The sequence below is a fragment of the Anastrepha ludens genome, chromosome 2 (assembly GCF_028408465.1).
Source record: "Anastrepha ludens isolate Willacy chromosome 2, idAnaLude1.1, whole genome shotgun sequence".
Classification (NCBI taxonomy): Eukaryota; Metazoa; Arthropoda; class Insecta; order Diptera; family Tephritidae; genus Anastrepha; species Anastrepha ludens.
In genome coordinates, this window is record NC_071498.1 from 58,660,253 (window position 1) to 58,685,005 (window position 24,753).

General features: G+C 38.8%; 3 protein-coding genes across 3 annotated transcripts in view; 2 read left to right on the top strand and 1 right to left on the bottom strand.

Annotated features, from left to right (window-relative positions):
- LOC128871558 (uncharacterized) overlaps nt 1-10,094 on the top strand; it is a 40,917-nt gene extending 30,823 nt beyond the window's left edge. The window contains exons 15-19 of the mRNA XM_054113408.1: nt 2,920-3,063; nt 3,122-3,298; nt 8,963-9,212; nt 9,297-9,654; nt 9,732-10,094. Coding sequence (XP_053969383.1) covers nt 2,920-3,063; nt 3,122-3,298; nt 8,963-9,212; nt 9,297-9,654; nt 9,732-9,915 — 1,113 coding nt within the window. The 3' untranslated portion in view covers nt 9,916-10,094. The remainder of the gene's footprint in view (nt 1-2,919; nt 3,064-3,121; nt 3,299-8,962; nt 9,213-9,296; nt 9,655-9,731) is intronic.
- On the bottom strand, nt 10,001-24,706 carry LOC128871559 (probable ATP-dependent RNA helicase spindle-E). Its single transcript, XM_054113409.1, has 18 exons — nt 24,372-24,706; nt 24,024-24,293; nt 17,455-17,604; nt 17,157-17,396; nt 16,979-17,095; nt 16,692-16,909; nt 16,468-16,622; nt 16,229-16,395; nt 15,838-16,168; nt 15,630-15,769; nt 14,970-15,571; nt 14,756-14,906; nt 14,468-14,692; nt 13,847-14,188; nt 13,205-13,774; nt 12,991-13,112; nt 10,660-10,878; nt 10,001-10,585 (listed from the first exon to the last, which is right to left on the bottom strand). Exons 1-18 carry the CDS (start codon nt 24,561-24,563, stop codon nt 10,450-10,452), a joined length of 4,347 nt encoding a protein of 1,448 aa, XP_053969384.1. The 5' UTR covers nt 24,564-24,706; the 3' UTR covers nt 10,001-10,449.
- LOC128871561 (snRNA-activating protein complex subunit 1) lies at nt 21,791-23,758 on the top strand. The gene is made up of 2 exons (XM_054113411.1): nt 21,791-22,923; nt 22,981-23,758. Exons 1-2 carry the CDS (start codon nt 21,873-21,875, stop codon nt 23,127-23,129), a joined length of 1,200 nt encoding a protein of 399 aa, XP_053969386.1. The 5' UTR covers nt 21,791-21,872; the 3' UTR covers nt 23,130-23,758.
- Nucleotides 24,707-24,753: the final 47 nt, after the last annotated feature.

Sequence of the window (24,753 nt, forward strand, 5' to 3'; positions counted from 1 at the left end):
CACCACAAATACGAGGAGGAGCTCGGTCAAACACCCATAAAAAGGGTGTACGCGCCAATTATATATATACATATATGCATATATGTACATATATATATATTGGGGAAGACAAATATTTCAGACGATGCCTCAGTACTTTTTGTCTCCTGCCCGGTCACCGGCATCCCCCTGATTGCTGTTAAAGGGAAATTCTACAACTTATTTCTCAGGAAGGCGCGGAAAAAATGAAGCTCTTTTTCTTCATGTGCTATTTCGAAAGCCCTGTGGCCCCTGTGGCCCCTGTGGCCCCTGTGCAATAGATAGAGAACTCAGAAAATCCTGGGGGATCCATGCTATTCAATTTCCAAACTTCTAGCTGTGTTTACCGGTCATTGGACGATCGGCACGCACGCGAGAAAGCTAGATTTACCATTGAACTCCCATTGCAGAAGCTATGGGGACCTTTCGAAGAAGGAAACTGTTGAGCACTTTCTCTGTAAATGTTCGGGTTTGGCAGCTAGACGGTTACGATCACTGGGCGCTCCTTTTTTAGACAGCCTGCGGTAGCGCTCCAACCTAAATCCCATCAACCTTCTCCATTACATCAACAGCTCTGGTTAGCTATAGATATCTTCTCGTTGGAAATCTCAAAATGGTATCAAAACGGCGCGTTAGTGCTACTTGGGGAGTGCCAGAGTGGTACTTCAACCATTTCACCCACCTGCCTTCCTATCTATGTTTAATATGAAACTACAGTTCTTTCTAAATATACATATTTTATAATTGCAAAGTTCAACACTACCGACGAAGGCTTTCAAAAATGAAGGACTATTTGCACTTTATAGGACACGCCGCATAAATCGAGTTAGCCAAATTAGCTATAGTTCCAGATTCACTTGAAGCGCACCAGTATGGAGTCAGTGGAATTCCCTACAGTGCAAATAAGTATACATACATACATAGCTACACACATACATGTATGCTATACAAAGCGTACTTGTGCTCATATCCTTAATGTACAGCTATTTTCGTTGTAATTCACGCGAAAGACTTTTGTGTTATGGGTTTCATTAAACTTACGTGTTATGCATTTTTCTAAATATGTATTTGTTATTTTACTTAGCTATATGTGGATATATGCATACATATGTATGTAAACATATTGTTAAAAAATATACATTTTCTCGTCGAATATGTGCTCACATTCCATCAAAGTGGAAACAGCTTGAGTTCGGAACTCATAGTTGGCATAAATATAATGGTAGGTCTAGGGTTTGCTGGCATGAGCCACCAATAATAAAAAGGTTTCTAATAGGGATCGCCTCTCGGCTGATAACGACAAACCTCTGAGAGTATTTCTGCCATGAAAAAGATCCTCATAAAAACCATCTGCCCTTCGGAATCGGCTTAAAGCTGTAGCTCCCTCTATTTGTCGAGCAACATCAAGGCGCACACCACAAATTGGAAGGGCAGCTAGGCCCAACACCCATAAAATGATGTACGCGTCGAATATAAGTACATATATTATTATTATTAGTTGCTATTGTGCCGACTTTGCACTCGTAGTGCCGAAAGGCCTTGACTTTGCCAATGTTAGTTACTTCTCGCTTTCGTCTTAATTTGAGACCATGAAAGAGATTTGTTAAATTCGAAAATTTCTCATTAAGGCTACGTCGCCAAGATCCTTTAGGGCATTCCCTGCGGCGCGATCCTTGTGGATTGCAATCCAGCGTCATTCTACTTACATATGTCGGTCGCTTGCTTGCGCAGTGTATGGCCAATCCGTTTCCATTTTCTCTGTCGTATTTTAATGCATATTGGTTGTTGCCTGTTTCGATCAAGAAGTTGTTCGTTTTAAATCCAGTTGTCGGGTAACCAGATACGGAGAATGGTTCTAAGACATCGGCTTACAAATGTTTGCAACTTCCGCGTCGCAGATACAGACGCCAACCACGTTTCACATCCATACAATAGGATGAATTTAACATTCGAATTAAAAATGTTGGAGCTTAATGCGCCTTGTCAGTGGTTTGCAAACCAGATATTTTATGAGGCTTGCAAAGGCGCCTTAGCTTTCTTGGTGCTAGCATCAATATTGTCTATTGCTACACAATCCAGTGTGATTTGGCTTCCTAGATACGTGATCCGCCGATGACGTAGTTAAGGTCGTCCAATCAATCAATTACTTTTATTCCTTGCACTTACGAAAGAAAGGTTTATTATGGACTATTCTGCCATTCCCTCAGTGCTCTTCTAACAGTTTCTGGCTGGCAAGTCTTACCTAAATTCTTCTTGGCCATTTCAGTTAACTTTGGAACGCTTGTTGCTGGATTTTTTCCCCTTGTCACGCTTACCACTGACACTCTTTCTCTATGAAAGTTTTATTAATATTGCTTTAGCTTGCGCCGGGAATAACGGTACTTTTAACTGCATCAATTAAGCTGCAGCGTGAATTCTCTGTATATTTTTGATTTCTTTGCATTGCAATGAAATATGTGAACACTTTTTTTTATATTTTATGTTGCGAAATGAAATAAAATAAAATAAATAAAATATCTGCATACTCTGTTTTTGCATTTTCGCAAAATATTGCGAAATATAGAACACTTTACAAAAAAAACGTATTTGTATCAAATAAGGTGTGAGTGACTGTATGTATAAAGATCCGATATGTTTCGGTGTGTGGGGTAATTTTTTTCTATAGGGAATATGGCATCACGATAATACACCAACTCACTCGTATTTGCTTGCTCGTGTTTTTTTTGCCAAAAACAGCACCGTTATCATACCTCCATCACCGCATTTACCGTACTAGGTCCCCTGCGACGGAAATAAGATTATTTAAAAAAATTTTACATTAATTATTTTCTTAAAATATCCTTTCCTGGACATCTACATATGAATTTTAAAACATTCCTGTAATACTTTCAATTCTTTCAGGCACAAATCAACGCAACTTATGCACCACTCGTGTTTACGAAGCGGCCACACACCTTCTATTTAGATGTTGTATTCGGCAATGCCAGCAAAACCAACGAAAACCCACATAATACATCAAAAGTGCACTTTTCCGGAAGGGCGGGTGTAAGTTGAATGGCGTATCAAACAATTTATTAAAATTACTGTATTTCTAATTATTCAGCCATCGGACTACGCGCGCGATTTCCTGCTCTCAGACAATCCACTCACCGACACTGACTTCTGCCCGAAGGAAGTACTTAAGTTCAGTCCCATACCAACATCAAAATATTGCAAGCGAAGTAATTTTGAAAATTTCACATCGATCACCAAATACGATATGGATTTAAAATTCAATAACGTAAGTTAATCACAAGGCAAAAAAAAATGTTTGTTGTTTTACGAAATTATACATCACGCAGGGTTCCAATATGCAAACAAACAAAAAATTTTCTACGAAGTCTTAATGATTTTGCAGATTACTACGGCCCAAATAATAGCCACAAGTTCCATTTGATCGTCAGGAAGCTGAGAGTAATTACTCTGTGCTCAGACTTTCAATTTTTTTGGCTAAAGTTTTGGTACTTTTTGGGCCTGGTCCTCATCATCATCATCATCATAAAGTAGTGATTACAGCTCAGGGTGAGCTTTAGTTTCGTCCACAATTCTCTTCTAATCTGCCCGGTTCATAGCAATAGACTTCCAGCTCCTAACTCATAGCTTTTTCAGGTCGCCTATGACTTGCTCCAGCCAAGTTAACCTTGGATGCACTCGGGGCAGGGTTGTTAGGGAGTTTGTTGCTAAAAAGGACTTTTGAGGGAGGCTGTCCTCCATGTGTGTCCTAACCATCGAAGCCTTTGCTTGTCATTGTCCAGACTCGTACGACAGGGCCGGCAGTATTATTGATTGGTGGAGGAGGATTTTACATTCACGTGTTAGCAGCTTACACTTCAGCAATTTTGTGGGGGCGTAATGTACTTTGTTTGCTGCCAATATTTTGTCTTGTATTGCGTCGTGCCTATTGTTGTCACTTTTTATTAACACTACCAAATATTTGAAGTGTTGAACTCCCTCCCGATTTCGACGTTTTCATGATTTCGTCTCTCTTCGCTGCGCGATATCTTCAGATATTTAGTTTTTCCTTCATTTATTCTAAGGCCTACTGCTATAAGACGTTTTTCAATGTTGGAAAAGGATTCAAATCGATACCTTTTGTTTCTTGCCACTATTGCGATGTTATCCACATACGAGATTGTTATGCCTGAGCGACTAAGAAGGTTTCCAACTTGACTTCATTTCTTATCGCACAGTGCTGAAGGAGAGTAAAGACAGAATTTCAAAGGTCTTTGACACTGTTTGTTGCACAACTACTTTTCCAGTAGTGTTAGTCAGAGTTACCATTACCGACTGAATGAGTTTTCCGCTGACACCTAAGTCAGCAAGCGCTTCTGCGACTTTGTCTCGGAGAATACTCTCAAATGTTTGCTTGAAATCAACGAACAGGAAGTACACGTCTAAATCCACTTGGTTCTGGTACTGTGCTTAATTCATCATCATCATTTATAGCCCTACAACGCGGGGTGCGTCAAAGCTTCCTTCAGAATGCTCCTTCAAAGCGGTCGATGTTGACCTTTTGCATCGCAGTTACGAATTCCCAATTTTTTACATCGTTTGCCCCCGCGTCTATCCCCTTTTGGGTGTTTAGCCGAGCTCCTATTCGAGGAGACGTGCGTCGTGATGTTGTTCCACAAATGGTGGGACCTACAATTTTAAGCCGACTCCGAATGGCAGATATTTCTTATGAAGAGCTTTTGCAGAAATATACTCGGATTGCCATTACCTGTCGTGGGCGGATAGGTATTAAAACACTTTTTCTATTGTATAAGTTTGGTTTTTCATGCTCGGAGACTCAAACTTACGCACCTACGCAACCCATTCGGCTACGGCGGCCTCCTATGCACTTAATTGGTGCCTTATAAATTCAATGATGTGCCACAGTTTAACAGATTGGCTATAGTTTTCGATATAACGGTACTTAAACATTTCCTTTGGAGCGCTAAGAGCTCATTTAGAAACAATCTTCCATCGTAGATTCTGAAATAGAATTTCATATTAATTTTTTTAACTAAATATACTTAAATTTCAACATTTTTTTAAGTAAAAAAATAAAAAAATTTATAAAAGACGATTTTTTTAATATAACTTCAGATATTTCCGTAAATCATCTACATATATTGAATCTTCTTCTTCTTCTTGATTGGCGCGATAACCGTTTACGCGATTTTGTCAGTGCTTAACAAAGCGCGCCAGTCATTTCTTTCTTTCTTGTGCTAACCGGCACCAGTTGGACACACGAAGTGGAACCAAGTCTTCTCCACCTGATCTGTTCAACTACGAGGAGACCTTCCTCTTCCTCTGCTACCACCAGCTGCCACCGCATCGAATACTTTGAGAGCGTTTCTATTCATTCTGAAGACATGGCCAAGCCAACGGAGCGACTGGATCTTTATACGCTGATGTCTATGCTGGATTGCATTAGCATTTAGCTCCCAATCAAATTTTTCCAATACCTTTACCTTCAAAACTGAAGCCAATCTGACACAACACCATTCAATTTATCAAGTCGTGATTAAGTAAGACCAACTATCAAAACCTTTGCCAGATTTTGAACATCCACGATGTTATCCCTGAAATGTGGAAAGTATGCCACTTTCACTAATGGAACTCCACCAACTTACCAAATCCATATATTTTTTACTGATGAAGAAATATGATAGTCCCCCTGCTTTCAAACCGAATTAACCCAATAGCTGATTAAGAGGGCTTTTATTAACTTTACGAGCACATCACCATAAACATCCAAATAAATTGTGATCCTAATTACAGAATAGCCGGTTATGTGAGATAACGTTTCGCTTCCTCCGCAAATCAGAAGAATTTAATATCAAAACCCAAAATCTGTAAAAATCCGTCCCTGGTGTCATATACTGATGTCTACACAATTATGGCGCCTTGCCCTGATGGCTGGTGCTCAAGGTGTAGACAATTATATTTTCGAAGTAGTAGAGGAATTCGTTTATTTAGGAGCTAAGATTAACATCGTTTGAACGGAGTAGGAAATAGGGTAATGATACTCTCCATCTCTCTTTCCATCTTTCTCTCATTACAAATATTATGAAATCCAAAGCAAGTCAACAAAATCATAACAAAGTCCTCCAGACAAGCGTCGGGCCGAGATGAGCGTCAAGATGACGGTAAATGGGATACCTTCAATATCTGCATAGCTTAGCATTTATGTATATTCCAAGTCTGCAAGTGGCTGCTGCTGCCGTACGTGCCCACGACAGTCGATTCTACTTTATTGGAACGACCCGAACTTATATCCAACCCAGGACTGCCACTCCAGCAGCATTCCCCAAACATTTAAGAGAATATGCGAGTATATGACGTTACTACTGCAAAAGCCGCAGCAGATCCAGAATGTAGCGAATTAAACTCTCAGAATTGGCTCAGGCGGACCCATTATGCAGAAAATACGCTGAGGATATATTTAATGATGTTAAGTGCTACTTTGGACTAAGCAGGCAATTAAGTAGTAAAGTCCTCTCTCGACGAACAAAATTAACATCCCGTAAGGTTCTCATCATGGCAGTCCTAACGTATGACGGAGAAGTCTGGATGATGACAATATCTGATAAGGCGGTACTTGAAGTGTTTGAGAAAAAGATTCGCGGAAGATTTTAGACCTTTGCACGTTGGTGACGGCCAGTATCGCAGGCGCTGCAGCGATGAGTTGTATGAGCTTTACGACGACATAGTCTTAGCGCTTAAATCAACTCATCTAAAGACCTTCTCTTAGCTGCAACGCCTTTACTAATCACATCGATATCAATAATTAAAAGTTTTACGATTCAGACAGGGTTTCACATTTTAGGCTACAAAAATAAAATAAAATCAAAATCATCAATGGCAAGCCTCCGGGTGTATTTCTGCCATGAAAAAGCTCCTCATAGAAACCATTTGCCGTACGGAGTCAACTTAAAACTGTAAGTCCCTCCGTCTGTGGGACAACAACAAGACGCACACCAAAAATGGGAGGAGGTGCTCCCACCATAACCACCATACTTGTTTGCTTGTTTGTTAACAGTAATAGTAGCCCTGCCAGTGTCGGATATATCACCTGTCATCTTCGTCTAGCTCATCTAGGGGTAGGCCCAGGAAACATGCTGTTTCGACGGGATGGGTCCAGAGGGAGAGGGGTGTTAGATGAGTCGGTTTTAGGGGGCATGTGAAAAGGTGGTTAGTGTCGTGCGGGGTGCCTTCACATGCCGGACATATGTTTGGTATGTCGGGGTGGATTCTGGATATGTAGGAGTTTAACCTGCTACAGTATCCAGAACGTAATTGTGCCAGTGTTACACGTGTCTCACGAGGAAGCTGGAGCTCTTCATCTGCTGTAGGTGGTGGTTGGACTCCGATTACGGCATTCACAGGACGGGAGCTTAAGAAGGTGGTGACGGTCTCCCGGTGAATGTCGATTATTAACTGTCTAAATACTGTCAGGTCCAGTAAATTGCGGTCAGTTTTGTCCTGAATTTCGTTAGCGTAGTCTAAGAGACGTGCCTGGGAGGCGGCTCAGGCTCAATCAGGTGTCTGCAGGGGTGAAACCTGCGGTAACATCCCAGCAGGAACTGCTTGCTGAGCAGTTTGTTATGCTCCATTACTGGGAGCATTTGTGCCTCGTTGTGTAGGTGTTGAACCGGGGACATCAGGAGGCAACCGGTCGTTGTCCGAATGGCAGTATTTTGGCACGTCTGAAGCTTTGTCCACTGCGTGTCACTAGTTCCAGGCGACCAGACAGGCGCTGCATAGTTTAGAACCGGCCGACCAATTGCCTTAAATGTCGATAGTTACAGTTCTTTGTCTTTGCTCCAAGTGCTGCCGGCAAGCGATTTGAGGACCTTGTTGCGGTTTTGGACTTTGGTGGCAATTGCGGTTGTGTGCGCTGAGAAGGAGAGCAAACTGTCAAAGGTTACACCCAAAATTTTGGGGTTGTTTACTGTCGGTATTGGTGTGTCATCGACTTTTACCTTAAGGGACAGTTCCCGCTGGTGGTTGGGAGAGCTTCGAGACATAGAAGTTGAACAGCAAGGGAGGAAGGACACCACCCTGCGGTACACCTTGCTTTATCTTCCTCTGCTTTGATGTTTGATCTCGAAAAGTCACTGACGAGTGACGACCGCTCAGATAGTTTGCGGACCACCTCTTCAGCCCTGGCGGGAGTGTCGACTGATAAATATCATCTAGTAGTGTGGAATGGCTGACTGTATCGAAAGCCTTCTTCAGGTCCCACGCTACTAGGACAGTCCTCTCGCAGTGCCGGTTTTGGTTAAGCCCGCGATTTATCTGGGCGTTTATGGCGGTGAGTGCGGGGGTGGTGCTATGCATTCGTCGGAAGCCGTGCGGATGTGGGGCTGGGGCCAGGTGTTTCGTGAAGAGTGGGAGTAGGAGGGCTTCGAGTGTCTTCACTACTGGGGAAAGGAAAGCTATCAGTCGATAAGATTCCCCTTGGTTGCCGGGTTTCCCAGGTTTCAGTAGTGGGACCACTCTCCCTGCTTTCCACTTGTCAGGAATGAAGAGAGTGGCCAGGGACAGATTGAAGACCCTTGTGAGAAATCCTACTCCCAAAAGTCCCAGGTACTTCAGCATCAGCGCGTTTAGTTCCCATGGCAGCCGGTTCTACGTTACCGGAATGACTCGGGTTTTTCCCGACCAAGGGCTGCCGCCCCAGTAAACTAGCCCTGTCTAGTATAAACAGTATAAAATCACCGTGCCTTTCCTTTTGATTCTAAATAAGTCCGTTCTCAGGACAAGGCAAAACTTAACAATTACGCCAACTTGCCCGGGTCTTAATAAAACTTACTTATTTGCTACTACGCGTATGAGAACAATAACACCTTAGAGTTTCACTTATCTAAGTTTTTCTATTGATCACAATAACTTCACGACTTTCCCTCCAACACAGATGCCGGCCTGGTTTGACTTGTGGTCCACGCGACTCGATCATTTTGTTTCTGCCTTGTCAGAGAAGAAAGTGGAAAGCCTTAATCTGGATGAAGAGATCAAATTTTCACTGCATGCACCAAACGATTATTTCTGGTTGACAGTGGAAATGAATGGCGTCAATTGGCGCATCTATCATATACCCTTCCTACAAAAATTGGACTCAAAGTACGATGCTTCCCACGAGATATCCTATGATTCGGGTCTTAAACGTGAGTTAAGAGAGAGAGCTCACATAAGCGGTCTCGTTAAATGAAACTAAGTAAATGAAAATTTTAAATTTTTAATTTTTGCAGGTTCCTGCTCGGTAATAAATGGCATGATTAATACCTTCGATGATTACCTAATCAATTTGAGCGAATACACGAAAGTGACGGTGGCGAATCACTGTCAAACCCTATTGGCAGCCGATTGTTCAGCGTTACCAGAGATGGCCATATTCTTGTTGCCCTCGCCCGAAAGTGGTTTGAGCGCAAATTATGGTTTGCGTGTTTATATTGGACAGAATTACTTTACCTTTAGGCCGGTGGACAATCACACTAAGCTGCAGGACGATGCGCCCATATATATAACTGTCAATAGTAATGAGGCATTGATAAATTTGCGTGAAAATCCGTATCGGTATCCAGAGAATGAGACCGACTACGATTTCCAGTGAGTATAACAACCAACATTTACACAAATGATTGATTCGATATTTTAACTATTTTTACTTATATGAAATATTGCAGCGTGGAATTAACCGAACATAATATTTTAATCGTTGATAATGCGCAAATGCACTCGAACATACAATTCGACTTATCCAATGTGCTGAATTTCGAAATTTACGGCCTCTACAAGAGCAAAATGTGTGGTCTCTGCAGCAAACCATTAAATACAATGCAAAATTACACGCTCTGCATGCAGAATTAAGAAGTTACAAGTTCGGAAGCGCGGATAGCAAGCAGGCGGATGCAGCTGCACTATCCACTATCCTACGTATAACTGCATATGCATATATGATTGTAGAATTGCACTTTTATTCATAGCGTAAAAATTGAAACACAAATTAATGAGGAGATACAATAAAATCAACTGAGATCTAATGACAATTCTGTGTTATTTAATGAAACATAAAAACATAAAAGCCTTTTCAATTAATTCGAGGGGTGTACAATTTACATAAAAAAAGTGTCATAAATCTTGAAAATTTGTGAATTTTTTCTCCATTTAATTTACGTAAAAAAGTTTCATAAATCTAGAAAATTTGTGAATTCTTTGTCCATTTAATTTACATAAAGAAAGGTCGTGCATCTAGAAAATTTGCGGATATTTTCTTCATAGAAAAAGAAACTAAAACATACAATTCAATTTTTAAAGATCATAAACGAAAACATTTCGATAAAAGTTACAGTAATTGCAAATTACATAAATTCTTTGCAAATTCTTAATTAAAAGCTATGCCATTTAACGTGGCATTTTGAAACGTATCTGATATTCGCGATCACGATGCAACTGTGAGAGCAAATGTATGCGTAGTTGTACGATATTCTCCAGTGATTGATTACATAGCTGACAAGTGATCGGTTGAATGGAGCCATCACTAAAAATTGCAACAAAATTAAAAATTAATAAAATTTAATGCAATTAAGGTTATTGTATTATAAATTTACTTACAATTGACGCAAACGATGCAGCTCCTGACAGTGTACACCCAAAGCGTGTATGCGATCGAATTTCTCATCGTACAACTTGAGTGCAGCGTGTAAAGGAAATATTGAACGTTTACCATAGATGGGTTCTGTCTCGATCACTTCTTCCGGATCGTAACGTTGCCAGACATTGTCGAGGCTATCTACGTGGGTCTCGATATATTTGCGATTTTTATTTAAGAGTCTGTTGGAAAATGAAACACAGAAAATTATTAAATTAAAATAGATAAAAGTAGAAAAAACATGATATATAAAAAGGGAAAGCAAATTAAAGAACAGTAAAATAAATTTTGATACCCCTAGACACAAGTTTACGGTTATAAAAATTAAAATAAATTGAGAAGTGAAATGAAGAACGATAAATGATAAGAGATAAATGATAAGTGATAAGTGATAAGTGGTAAGTGATAAGTGATAAGTGATAAATGATAAATGATAAATGATAAATGATAAATGATAAATGATAAATGATAAATGATCAAAGATAAATGATAAATGGTAAGTCATTTTCACGTTCATGGCCGTCGTAACCAAGTCTGGTGTATGAGAAACAACTTTCGGTTTTTTAAGCAAACCAACAAAAAGAGAATATTACGTAATTCAAATATAAATAAATAATTGGCGCGTTCACTTCTGTTAGATATTTGGCCGAGCTCCTCCTCCTATTTGTGGTGTGCGTCTTGATTTACTCACACAAATGGAGGGACCAACAGTTTTAAGCCGACTCCGAACGGCAAATGGTTTTTATAAGGAGCTTTTTCATGGCAGAAATACACTTGGAGGTTTGTCATTGCCTGCCGAGGGGCAACAGCTAATAGAAAAAAAACTAATTATTCAAATATACAAAGATAAATACAACTAAACCACGTAAAAAAATATATTATTGGATTGGGGAATAAGTTCATAGCGGTTTCATATATTGTCTGGCATTTGGTTTGCTTGGCATAGGTAAGTATTTATTCGATAGAACTCTTTCTGCTTTACAAAACTATGTTAAATGTATTTCTCAGTTATTTAATTTTTTATTAGTTTTGAGGCTTAGAAATGGGGTATCCAGGAGGCAAAAATCAACATTTTCGACACCTGCGACACCTGTGTGGAGAAGGTGTTATAGGCGAGTCTACAGCACGAAAGTGATATGCAAAGTTCAAAAATGACGACTTTGATGTCGATGACACGTCCCGCAGCGGACGATAAAGAACGTCTCAAGTCAATTTTGAAGGATTACAGGCACCAAACCAGTTGTTAATTGGGAGAAAATAAACCGTGATCATAAAACGGTTCTCAATCACCTACGTTCAATGGGATTTATCGAAAAATTGGGAGCCTCGGTGCCTCACGAGCTCAACGAAAAAAGCAAAGAAAGTCACCTTCAAATTGCGTTTCCACGACAATCGGTTCTACGTTACCGAAACGACCCGGATTTATATCCGGCCAAGGACTGTCACTCCAGCAGCATTCCCCGTATGTAAATATGGGGAATGTTTATGCTGCTACAACAACAACAACAACCTTCAAATTGCGCTCAGCATCTCGCCCGCCATCAAGCAACACGCGGTCATAAACAGCACTTTTTGTACCGAATCGTAACGGGAGAAAGGAGTGGGTGGTTCCAGGAGATACGCCAAAGCCGAGAATCAAGCCGGATCTTCATCCAAAGAAGATTATGATATGCCTTTGGTGGGACTGGGAGGGCATGGTGCACTGGAGGAATGCTCGAAAAGAATACCACGATCGACAAGGAGCTCTACAGTGCCCAGATACACCGCGTGAATAAAGCTATTCGACTGAAAAGACCTGACCGACATGGTTAAACCATACTACTTCACGATAACGCCAGGCCCCATCTTGCACAAGTCGTCAAAGCCGCATTCCAAGAGCTCGAATGAGAGGTCCTTCAGCATCCGCCGTATTCTCCGGACCTTGCACCGACCGATTACCATCTTTTCCGCTCCCTGTCAAACCGTATGAAGGGCGTTACCTTCGATAACAAAGAGGTCCTTAGAAACTGGCGCATAAAATTCTTTGGTCGAGAGTTGGGAAGATGTTTAAAACAGCAACGGCGGATATATGATTGATGAACTTACTGATATAATTATTGTTTTTTGTTTGAATAAAAGTCTTCGGTAAAACGCTACGAACTTATTCCCCAACCTAACAATTCAAATATAATTAAATAAATTTAAAACAAATATAATAACTCGAATATATTAAAAACAAATATATTTAGATAAATACAAAACAAAAAATAAAAAAGTATAAAAAAATAAAAAATAACACAATTTAAATTGCTTACCTTATAATTAAGTTTTTAATTTTGGCTGACAAATCTGCGCGCGTATTTGGCAATATCGGTAAAGTCTCACAACCTGGATCGGTATACAACATTGTGTCCATGCAATATCGTAGTTGATTGATCTAAGTAAAAAAGGCAATTCCATTTGTATAATTTTAAAATTTTTTTAGGTACATTTTAGAATTTCTATTTTTATAAATTTTTAACATCTCACCAATTCTATATCATCCTTCAAAATTTCTGCATCCAAATTTAACACGATATCATGTTCCTCATAGAGTGGTTTATATGTTTCTTCGTTGTAACCCAATCCCGCAAGTACCGTAACATATTTGGTCTTATTACTATTCCGTTTTATCTGCATAGTAGGACAGAAGAGCAGCGTCATTAACGCACCAAAACCGTGTATATTTGGCATTAGCGTAGTAGAGCGAGCAGTAAGCGTTTCCGCACTTTGAGCTTCCGTTATACTGGCCGCGACAATGAGACGCTCATGCACATCTTGCGGATCTGTATCGATCAACACCGAATTCACAGAGTCGCGTTCGACATTCACACTCTTCCAGGTACCTATGCGGACAGCTGAACAAATCTTTGTTTCTAGCGCACTAAATGGACCGCGCAAGTTAATAGCTTTGGTGCAATACTCGCGTGGTGGTGGATCGACTTCCAAGTCGGTTTCTTGTTGTATTGAACGCATATACTCTTCATTTTGTTTGGAATGGTCTTCATCTAGGAAACGTGTAGCAACTGATTGTTTACGCAAACGAAAATCATGATCGGCCTGTAAATTAGCGGGTATAAAATATGAAAATTAAAATATTTCACAAAATGGATATCACAAATAATAGTGAACCTTGGACATGTAATTCTCATCTGACTTGTGGGCAAGTCCCTTCTCCACCAGTATGTCATTCAGCGTGCCTGTGGCGGTTTTTATAATGACATTCGAAACACCGGCAACCACGGAGTAAACTTCTATTTCGACTACACCAGCATCGGCTGTCTGCTGCATAAATTCCATAGCCTCCTCGGGCCATTTTCCGCTTGGCGACTTCACCGATGATGGCTCCACCATAACTAAGCGGCACTCAAACATACGTGGCGGTATGTCAACGAGGGACTCACAGCGATAGGGCAAACGACGCAATTGTTCGAAATCTATAACATCAGTGTTGCCATAGTCGACGAAGAATACCTAAGAAGTTAATTGTTTGGATAAAAACAAGGATATATGAATTTTATGAAAAAAAAACAACGGATTTTCTTTGAAGACTAGCTTCCATCAGTAGGAAAATCATTTACAAACATTACAAAATTCAAATCAGCCCAACACTTTGGACTTTTTTAGCATAAAATTGCTAAATTTAACGCAATATTTGTACCAAAAACCATTAAATTTAATATTAAATGTTTCTACAAAAATCTTGATTTTGAATGGAGAAGTCAAACATTAAAAATGTATAATATCAAATACCTTAAACTGACAATGCTGCCGAGCCGCAGTCAACACTTTCAAGACTGTAGCGCGATGATATTTATTTTCAAACGGTGCCGCCACCATCATGCCTTTAGATATGGCCGCAGGGTTTCTGAAACGACCACGCTCCAGGTCTTCAGGGTTATGTAACAAGGCATTAATTTCGCGTAGGCGCTCCATTTCAGATAGCGGTTGGAAATAAAATTTCCTGCAACTTTCAATCTGAAAGGAAATATATATTTTTTTTGTATATAAAATGCATAACAATAAGCAAGAGCTTCTCACATGTGTAATGTAGCCACGTATCATTTTCTGGAAAACCGATGGCAATACAATTAACTCGGGATTTTTTATTTGTTTCTTAGTCGGCTGCCAAATGCCTTCAACCATCCTGCCAATATGGCGCTCCTCCGCATATTTCACCTCGTTGCGTGGGCTTAAAAGAAATAGATTATACAAAATTCTATCAAAAAAGTTCCATTAAATGGCAAACACCTACTCCATAACACGCATGGTGGTGCGCATGCCAAGCATACGCATGCGCACGGCCTTGTATACCTCAGGACATACACGTCCTGGCACAACCAGCCTATAGGCTCCACCTTCAGAATCGTCATCCCGATCATTTTTGAATGTGACAAACACACGCTCGGCGCCCGGTTGAAAACGTACCTCGATATTTTTAGGATGTATGCGCACAGCACGAAACAGATCTTTAATTGAGCCCGCATACAGCTGACCAATGTGACGTGTATTGAAACCAGTAAAATAGACTGTGTTGCAAGGATCATTGCCACAAAGTGTGTGATAAATGCCACGTTCACGTTCCGTGTCATTCAAATTGGAACGTGTGAAATAATTGGGATAAAATGCGCCAGCTATGATTATTTTCAATATAATTGTCATCTCCCGATCAATCCAACAAACGCGTTGATAAGCCTGTTGTTCACGTATGCCATATGATTTTAGACGGCTACGCAACTCTGTAACCAACAAATGCATCTCCTTCATTGAACGTAAATTAATGAAGAAACGTTTGGCCCAATTGTATTCGGGCCCTTCCTCGTGGATGTTTTGTTGTTCGCGCATTGAACTCCAAACCTAAAACAATCAAGAGGTTAGAGTTGGTATATGAAATATTACAGTGTTCTAAACCTACGCGATAAGCACTCAAAATAGCAAATAAATCAGAACCAGAACCATCTGCCCAAACAAGTTTTTGTATATATGCATCTGCTTCACCCTGACCACGACGATCGACGCTCGACTTGAAAATTGAACGCACGCTTAAGCCGGCAGCTAAACAAAAAATTATCAGCATACATTAGCAAAGAAGAAAGTGCGAAATATTACAATTAGAAATCTACCCATTATAATCGTCTCATCCAGAGCACTAAAGATATAGCCCAGCAATATGAGACGTGTTAAACGTATATCCAATGGCATGCCGGCCATCACACGCCCCATAAAGGTCAAATCACCATCTTGTATTGAGTAAACGCCATTGACAGTTGTGAAGAGTGCGCCCACCTCCTTCAGCGTCAATATGGTGTTGTGTATATCGGAAAGATTTGGCGGTGTCATTGCCAAGCCGAGTATATCAGGCGGTGGACCCATATCGAGCAGTTTGGCTTTCAGCACAGCATTCTCCAGCGGGCAACGCAGCATTTCCGCGGTGCTAAACTCTTCCATGTAATGCTGAAATTATCGAATAGTTCTTAAAAAGAAATTAGTTGACCGAGTGTTTTCTTAGCATACATCATAAAAATTCTTTGAGACCATACGATAGACGCGGCCATTCATGACACGACCTGCTCGGCCGGCACGTTGACGGCAATTTGCGCGCGACGCCCAATGCAATTGCAGTGAAGAGAAATTTGTTGCAGTATCAGTAATTAGCGATTTCGTCAAACAAAAATCAATGACTGTAAATAGAAAGTACAAATTTCAATTTTTTCAATTTTCAATGAAAACTAACTTTTATTTCTTTCACCAACCATATTTAACATCGGGCACGGTGATAGAACTCTCTGCAATATTTGTAGATAATATTACTTTTCGAAATCCCCCAGGTGGGTTGTTAAATACTTTGTTCTGTTCATCCGGCGAGATTAAAGAATGTAAACGTATGGGATAGAGTTTTACATTGTTGCTGTAACGAATAAATTGCGATTTAATTCAATTATTTCAGCTTAATAAAAATGAATTCATTCATTCGTACTCATCAGATTCGCTTAGTAATCTTAACTTGCTGGACATTTGTTCAATTTCGTTGATACCCGGCAAAAAGATGAGTATCGAAGTTTGTTGTAAAGGGCCATTATCTATTGCCACAGCAGCTTCCTGTTTTTCTATATTGTCTATAACAATAATCAATTTAAGTGCGATATTAAACATTTCTTTAGAGATGCCAGGATCAGAAATGTCCACGTCGATGTTCTACAAAATAATAAAACATAGAAAATCAATTTATCAATTTACAATGTAAACAAAATACTTGGAACTTACTGCACTATTTATACGCCCCAGATCGGATAAGTAGAATTCGCGTACTTGAAAAAGTCGACGCGAGTCCACACGCAGCACTGGCGCTGGTTTGCGACGTATAGTAAAGTAGTCGGAGAACTAGAATAAAATCGTACATTTAATTCTTAAATAAACACAAAAATACTCTCAACACTTCTACCTCTCCTGCATTAATGGTGGCTGACATAAGTACGATTTTTACATCACGTGAATTTGTAGTTAGCAACTTTCTTATGACTATAAGTAGGAAATCCATTTCCTGATCACGTTCGTGCACCTCATCAAGAATTATATGTGTGAATTGTTTGAGTGATTTTTCTTTAATCAGTTTCTGTAGCAGCACACCAGTCGTGCAGTATATCAAGCGTGTATCTTCGCTAATATTGGCATGCAGGCCAACCTATAAAATAAAGAAAGCAATTAGAAATTGTTAAGTGAATTGATTACCACCAGCTTACCTGAAAACCGACCACAGAACCTTCTTCCCATTTTCTTTCTTGGCAGACACGTTTAGCAATTGATATTGCCGCAATACGGCGTGGTTGTGTGCAGACAATTTTGCAGTAGTCTCGATTCTCATAGGCCTCGTCAAGTATATATTGAGGCACCTGCAAATTAGATTATTATCGAAATTTACTATATTATGTGGAAAAATAAGCGCTATAAAATATGGAAGAATGATTCCCACAGCTCAAAACTAATACTTCATTTAAATCTAAAATTAACTTAAAGAAATTGGCAGACCGAAGATAGAGAGGCCTGCGGGAGCACCTCTTCAATTACAAGATGACGAGATACAGGCCAAAACAGATCGACAATTACTGGACCGGACAGTGTACAGACAGACTATAAACTCCAGGAACGGGAGACACTTACAACCTTCTTAATCTCCCGACCTCCGAATGCCGTTATCGATGCCCAACCACCACCCATAACAGTCGAAGAGCTCTAGCTACCCCGATAGTCCCGCGTAACCTTGGCGCAATTACGTTCTGGATACTGAAGCAGGTTAAACTCCTACTTATCCAGAATCGACCGCGACATATCCAATATATGTCCAGCATGTTAAGGCACACCGACACGACTTTAACCTTTCCACATGCCCCATCAAACTTACTCACATAACACCCGTCTCCCTCTGGACGTAACCTGTCGAAACAGCAGGTTTCCTGGACCTACCGTTCAATAAACTAGAGGAAGAAGACCGGTTATTTACACTACACTGACAGGGTTAAGTATACTGCTACAACAACAACAAAAGAGCGGGAGAAATGTTTTGTTAAAGATTTTTAATTTAATTTTATAGCTCGGGAATCTGTTAGCGCACACTAAGGCGCAACTCGCTAATCACATGCAAACTATGTTTTGTGAAATAAGAAATTCTCAAAAATGTATCGCTTTATTTCGACAATGAAGTTAACATCATTATAACACTTGTGCTAAAAAGTCCCGTGCCTAATGCATACCATAGATGACGCTAGTTTTATTGCATTCACCTCAGTCTGTACTAACCTTAAAAAGACAGCTGTTAAATATTTCATGATATTCTATTTATCATTTCGTGAGTTGAAATAAGTGACGCTACTTTTATTTTCAAAACAATGGATCAAAAAGAATTTCGTGTTTTAAAAATGCCGTTAAAGCGAAGCTCTGTTCATAGTGGGTGCCGCGTTTGCACACTTTCTAGACAAGGCACTGTGTCACAAGTCAATCAAAACAATGGCAAAACTACATGAATTGAACTTCGAAATGCTGCCACATCCACCGTATTTGCCAGATTTGGCTCCCAGCGACTACTGGCTGTTCGCAGATAAATCTTTCTACAAAAGTTGTATTGAAATGTTGTTGTTGTAGCAGCATAAACATGGGGAGCTTACATACGGGGAATGCTGCTGGAGTGGCAGTCTTTGGCCGGATATAAATCCAGGTCGTTTCGGTAACGTAGAACTGACTGTCGTGGAAACGTGGTATTGAAATTTTAGAGCGGCGCTGGAAAGATTGCATTGTTCTGGATGGAAATTACGTTGATGAATAAAGCTAATTTTGAGCACAAAAAAAACGGTTTTCTTTGTTCGGCCCGAGACTTTTCAGCCCATGTGTTATAAATGCACCGCACCAAAATATTTAAACCCCTTTTTTGAAACCTACATCGATTTGAAGTAAATAACTTCCTTTAGTAGGTTTAATCTCGAGGACATTAATATAGAGGGCCTGGCATTTGACATACGGACCAAAATGTGATAACCAATATATCTCTAAAACCAATTAAGCTAGGGAACTGAAACTTGGCACGATCTCAAATATATATATATATATATATATAATTGACGCGTACACCCTTTTTGGGTGTTTGGCCGAGCTCCTCCTACTATTTGTGGTGTGCGTCTTGATGTTGTTCCACAAATGGAGGGACCTACAGTTCCAAGCCGACTCCGAACGGCAGATATTTTTATGAGGAGCTTTTTCATGGCAGAAATACACTCGGTTGTAAGTTTGCCATTGTCTGCCGAGGGGCGACCGCTATTAGAAAAATGTTTTTCTTAATTTTGGTGTTTCACCGAGCTTCGAACCTACGTTCTCTCTGTGAATTCCGAATGGTAATTACGCACCAACTCATTCGGCTACGGCGGCCGCCACGATCTCAAAAATAGTCGTTTCCACGGCAGTCGGTTCTATGTTACCGAAACGACCCGGATTTATATCCGGCCAAGGATTGCCACTCCAGCAGCATTCCCCGTATGTAAGAATGGGGAATGTTTATACTGCTACAACAACATCTCAAAAATAGTATATAGTAAAAAGTGGTAGGTATTGGAAGAGGGGCGTAAAACCTCCCATACTAACTGAAACCGTCATATATATAATTTTTCTCTGGAAGCGCTTATGATAAGGTACTAAAATTGCATACTGTTAGATAAGGCGAAAAGCTTTAGGTATTGGAAAAAGGGGCGTGGAACCTTTCATACCAGTTTTCTGACTAATCTTCAATTTCTGAACAATGAGATAATAAGTGCTCTCAAGACTTGCTGTTGCATTCAATATTGTATTGGGTCTATAAACAGCACACCTGCTCTGACTTTTCACTTTGGCCTTAGTGGTAAGTAATGGATCGAATTTTCTTGTTTTTCGACACCTTCAATCGTTACTGAAACTAAACTACAGATAATACGACGAGACTTCCAATATTATTTTGTACAGTGTAATAATTGTTGTTGTTTAACATAAAGTGATTTCGGCTCACCAACCAGTAGTGATCAAGTGAACAAAATTTCCCTTGAATCCTACGTTGCATATAATTCGGTAGGTTTCAATGCACTTGAACTTTGATGTTGTTGTTGTTGTTGTAGGAGCATAAACATTCCCCATACATGTTGCTGCTGAAGAAACAAAATGCATTGCTCTTGTTTTTGTTCTACTGCGACTACCTGTTTAATGTGGCTTGGGCAGGACTTAACTGTTTTGTTTTAACCTCCGAGTGTATTTGTGCCATGAAAAAGCTCTTCATAAAAAATATCTGCCGTTCGGAATCGGCTTGAAACTGTAGGTCCCCCCATTTGTGGAACAACATCAAGACGCACACCACAAATAGAAGGAGAAGCTCGGCCAAACACTCAAAAAGAGTGTACGCGTCAATTACTCGTATTACATTTTATAATAAGCAATAACAGGTTAAAACGTCTATGGTCACAGGCTTTTTTCTGTTATCTGAATGCTTAATTAATAATATCTAACAAAAATTTTATTAGAATTATGTATACACACCTCTTTTCTTTGCCGGTAATCATTTTATTTAGTTTTTACTTCTACGTTTCTCCTTAGTAACTATAATTATCGATAACACAGGGTTGCACAGCAGAAAGTATATTTATAATCTTAGATTATTTTATAATCTCGAATTTCAAGAGGAAAATTTTGTATGGGTAATCTCGCTTTTTATTTAGGGATTGGGAGTTAAGCTCAAAAGAGGATAATCTAGTTATATGTAAACATTTTATAAGAGCTTAAGAGCAAGGTGCAAAAACAAATCTCACATGTATTTTGTTTTCGCTTTTCGTTTTCAGATTGTCAAAGCAAGCTGAGTATTTCTAAGGCGTAAGAATTTGCTTTGATGATGGTTTGTTATTTATTTCCAGAACATTATTGAGGATTATATTGAAAAATACAAAGAATATCGTGCTTCTGATTTAATTACTTGATAAAATAATACATGCATATATCTCAAAGATGATCCAGCTTAAATTTAATGAAAAGGGCATGCGACACATATTGAAATGTAGTAGATACACATCAATTAAGGTTATGTTCGAGACTTTAAGGTGGCTTAACATCAAAGAACGATTTGAACTAAACACACTTATGGCTACACAAAATCAAAGATAAAAATGCACCATTATTTTTAACGGATAGGATTGAATACGCGAAAGTGCAAAAATAGGAATAAAGAAATAATAGAAATTTTAGAATTAGGTTTGAAATTGTATAATACATTACCGATGGAAGCAAAAAACGTGAATGTAAAGAATATAAAAAAAAGTATTTAAGCAATAAAATGTAATGTAAAGTATTGTAAATACTAAAAAATAATAATAATAACATAATAGTAATAATAATAACATAATAGTAATAATAATAACATAATAGTAATAATAATAAAATAATAATCATAATATAATAAAATAATAAAAAACCACCCTAACTCTAAATATTGTAATTTTCCACGTAAACATCTAAAATTTCCCCGCATTACCAAAATAACAATAAAGTGGTTCGATGGGCCACACTGTCCGAGGTTGTGACATTTTATGCACACACAAACGGCTTTGTTTTTAATACACTTCCTAGACTTTTTGTTGCGCCTGCAAACAGCGAATTAACCATGGAATCGGCCGTCTTCGAAGACTGCAGGAAACTAATAGATATGTTTGTTCACGCCGGCAATAACGATTTCCCTTCATTTTGTAAACAATGGAAGGCGCTGCAATTCCAACACATTTACTCTGCGCAAACTTCATATATAGAAATAATGCAAACGACTACGACTATCATACACTGTGCAAAGCGTGACTTGTGCTATCATCAGGAATATGACAATCACAAAAATGTCCCAGCAGAGGATAACACAAAAAATACGACAGCACAACACTTTACGGAAGAAAAGATGCGACGAAAAATCGGTTGCTTATATCTACTATATGCCATTTACTTCAAGCAGCCTACGGAGCATTTTATCAAAATTGAAGTAAACCTCGAAACTTGGCGAGCGTTAAAAAACTTCGTAGATTCATTGCCCATGACAGCAGATATGGATGCAGCTCGTTACGTATTTTGGCGTTTATTAGAAGCGGGTGCATTCCGATTTACCGCCCTAAACTATTGCGTCGGCTTGGAAGATTTGGTGGACTTTGATAAACTTACTGACAAAGAAAACACAGAATTTTGGTCCAAAAATAGCGGCAAGGAACTTGGACAGCAATTACAAGACTTCCCTGCTACTCGGCGTATACTACCGGCATTATCAGTACTTGAAGATGGTTATAATGAGATGAAAGAAATGTTGATTAAAACTAACACAAATGGCATGCATAAACAATCACTGCCATGCACTACGATTTTCAAGAGCATTGAACAGTGCTTTCAAAATATACAGTCTATAATTGACGATAGGGAGGGTGGAGTAAAAAAACAAAAATTAATGCAAATAGAAAATAAAAGGAGGAATTTGAAGCGCAAAGGTTTTAGTAACACTCATGATGCAAACGAAAATGACGACGGAGTAGTTAACGAGGAGAAGTCAAATAAATATAAAACATTGAGGCGAATGTCAGCTCGTACGGTATTCACTGATGAGTTACCTGCGGATTTGTTGGAAGATTTGGAAGAGCAAGAATCTACAGACAGCTTAGAAGAGCAGGAAACAATGGAATCAGGTGAAACCGATGTAATTGAAGATAACGCATTAGAGGTAATAAATGTAAAATTAACAGATTCACACGAAAATAAAAAGCAAACTGAAGCTTTGCTGGAAAATCCTCATGGAAAAGAGCAAAAAGCGATTGAACAACAATTAAATGATTTATTAGAAGCAGAATTAACCGAAGAGTTTATAACGATCCCCCCCAAAAAAAACAATTAACTCAACTGCTAATTGATTTCACCAAATTAATAGCTTGTAAAATCTGTAAAATTTCCGGAGAAATTTATATGTATAATAATAACAGTAAAAATAAGATTTAACAAAGACTTTAGAAGATAAGATGTAGAAAATTAAATAAATTATTAATTATTATATTATCTGAAATAATTATATTATCTGAAATATATGTATTTGGATTAAAGTTACTGGGTTATATTAAAACAAATATGGGTTTTATATATGTATCTCGCCAATAAAAACGATACATTCAAGTAACCCGGGTTAAAACTCTGGGGTTGGCTTTAAAATGAGGGGGAATAAAGCGTTGGAAAGCTAGAGTTGGCTTTAAAGTAAGGATAACCGATTTTGGGGAATAAAAGGGATACCGTTGGAAAGCTGGAAGGGCGACCCTGTCCAAATACACCATTTAAGCTATGCAAGCCCACAGTTTTCAAGTTATATATTCCTTATGATGAATTAGGGCATTAAATTTCTCTCTACATTCTCTAATTACTACTTTTGTTTTTTTCTTTTCTAAATCCTTCTTTTCTTTTCCTACTGCTTCTTTTCTTCTTATTATTATAGTCAAGTTAAATATATTGGATTAATTTATAAATGAACTGGTGTAAAATTTAGATTAAGAAACTTGTTTGTTAAAAATATTCTAGTTATATATAATATTGTTGAAATACTATTAAAAGACCTTAGTCTTACTATGTACTATTTATATAAACAAATAAATCCACAAAGTAAATTTAAAAAATTAAATTAAATGGGTAGCCCCATTTCTTTTGTTTTAGAAAACATTACAACATACAATTTTTAGAAGTTCCATAGCTTTTTACACTTGTGTAATCTTCAAACCATTTCTAGTAGCTTAATTTTCTAACTTACCTGCGTTGTTTTGCCACAGCCAGTATCCCCCTCAAGCACTACAACAGGATTCTTACGTATGGCATTTAATATTTGATCTTTGTTGTCATGTATAGGCAACGATTCATCGCGCTTCAGATTGAAATTATATTTGGAGTATACACCATCGTCGATTCGGAGTATTTTTGGCTTAGCATCTTCTTCTTCACTCAAATCTTCAAGTTCATCCATACAAGTAGACGAAGTCGCACCTTGCCGTGAAGAATGAATTTCTTCCATCGAAACATCTTCCTATTATAATAAAGAGAGAAAACAGATAGCATTATTTGCCCAATTTTTAATAGACTCTTTTAATTGCTATAAACTTGCATCCAGCATTCTCCTCCGTTCCTTTTCAGCAACAGGCTTTGAATACTGATCTCCAAAATATTCGCGTTTAATGGGTTTTCCATTATCAAATTTTCCCGCAGTTGCGGCGAGGTCTCCTGAAATGTAACCACGAAGTGCAGGCTCACGTTTGAAGTCTTTCGTGAAATTGAAGAATTCTTCTATTTCATTCATTTTCGTTGCAATAAACAATCAAATTTATAAAAAAAAAAATACTTTACGTTTGCCAACAAGCCTCTAAAAATGTTACAATTTACACAATTATCGCAAAAGAAGGTTCTTCTGTAAATATTTCTCTCCGTTATTTCCCTGAAAAGTGCTGCCAATTGTTTTTACTACTTGTTTGTACCAATTGGGAAATTTC

Excerpts from the sequence above, each read along its gene's own strand:
- LOC128871559 (XM_054113409.1), bottom strand. The coding sequence starts at position 24,563 with ATGAATGAAATAGAAGAATTCTTCAATTTCACGAAAGACTTCAAACGT. Across the intron at positions 17,096-17,156 it reads CCACCATTAATGCAGGAGAG|TTCTCCGACTACTTTACTAT; the intron begins GTAGAAGTGTTG and ends ATTTTATTCTAG. Across the intron at positions 10,879-12,990 it reads ATTAAAAACTTAATTATAAG|ACTCTTAAATAAAAATCGCA; the intron begins GTAAGCAATTTA and ends ATTTTCCAACAG.
- LOC128871561 (XM_054113411.1), top strand. The coding sequence starts at position 21,873 with ATGGAATCGGCCGTCTTCGAAGACTGCAGGAAACTAATAGATATGTTT. Across the intron at positions 22,924-22,980 it reads GCAGGAAACAATGGAATCAG|ATTCACACGAAAATAAAAAG; the intron begins GTGAAACCGATG and ends TAAAATTAACAG.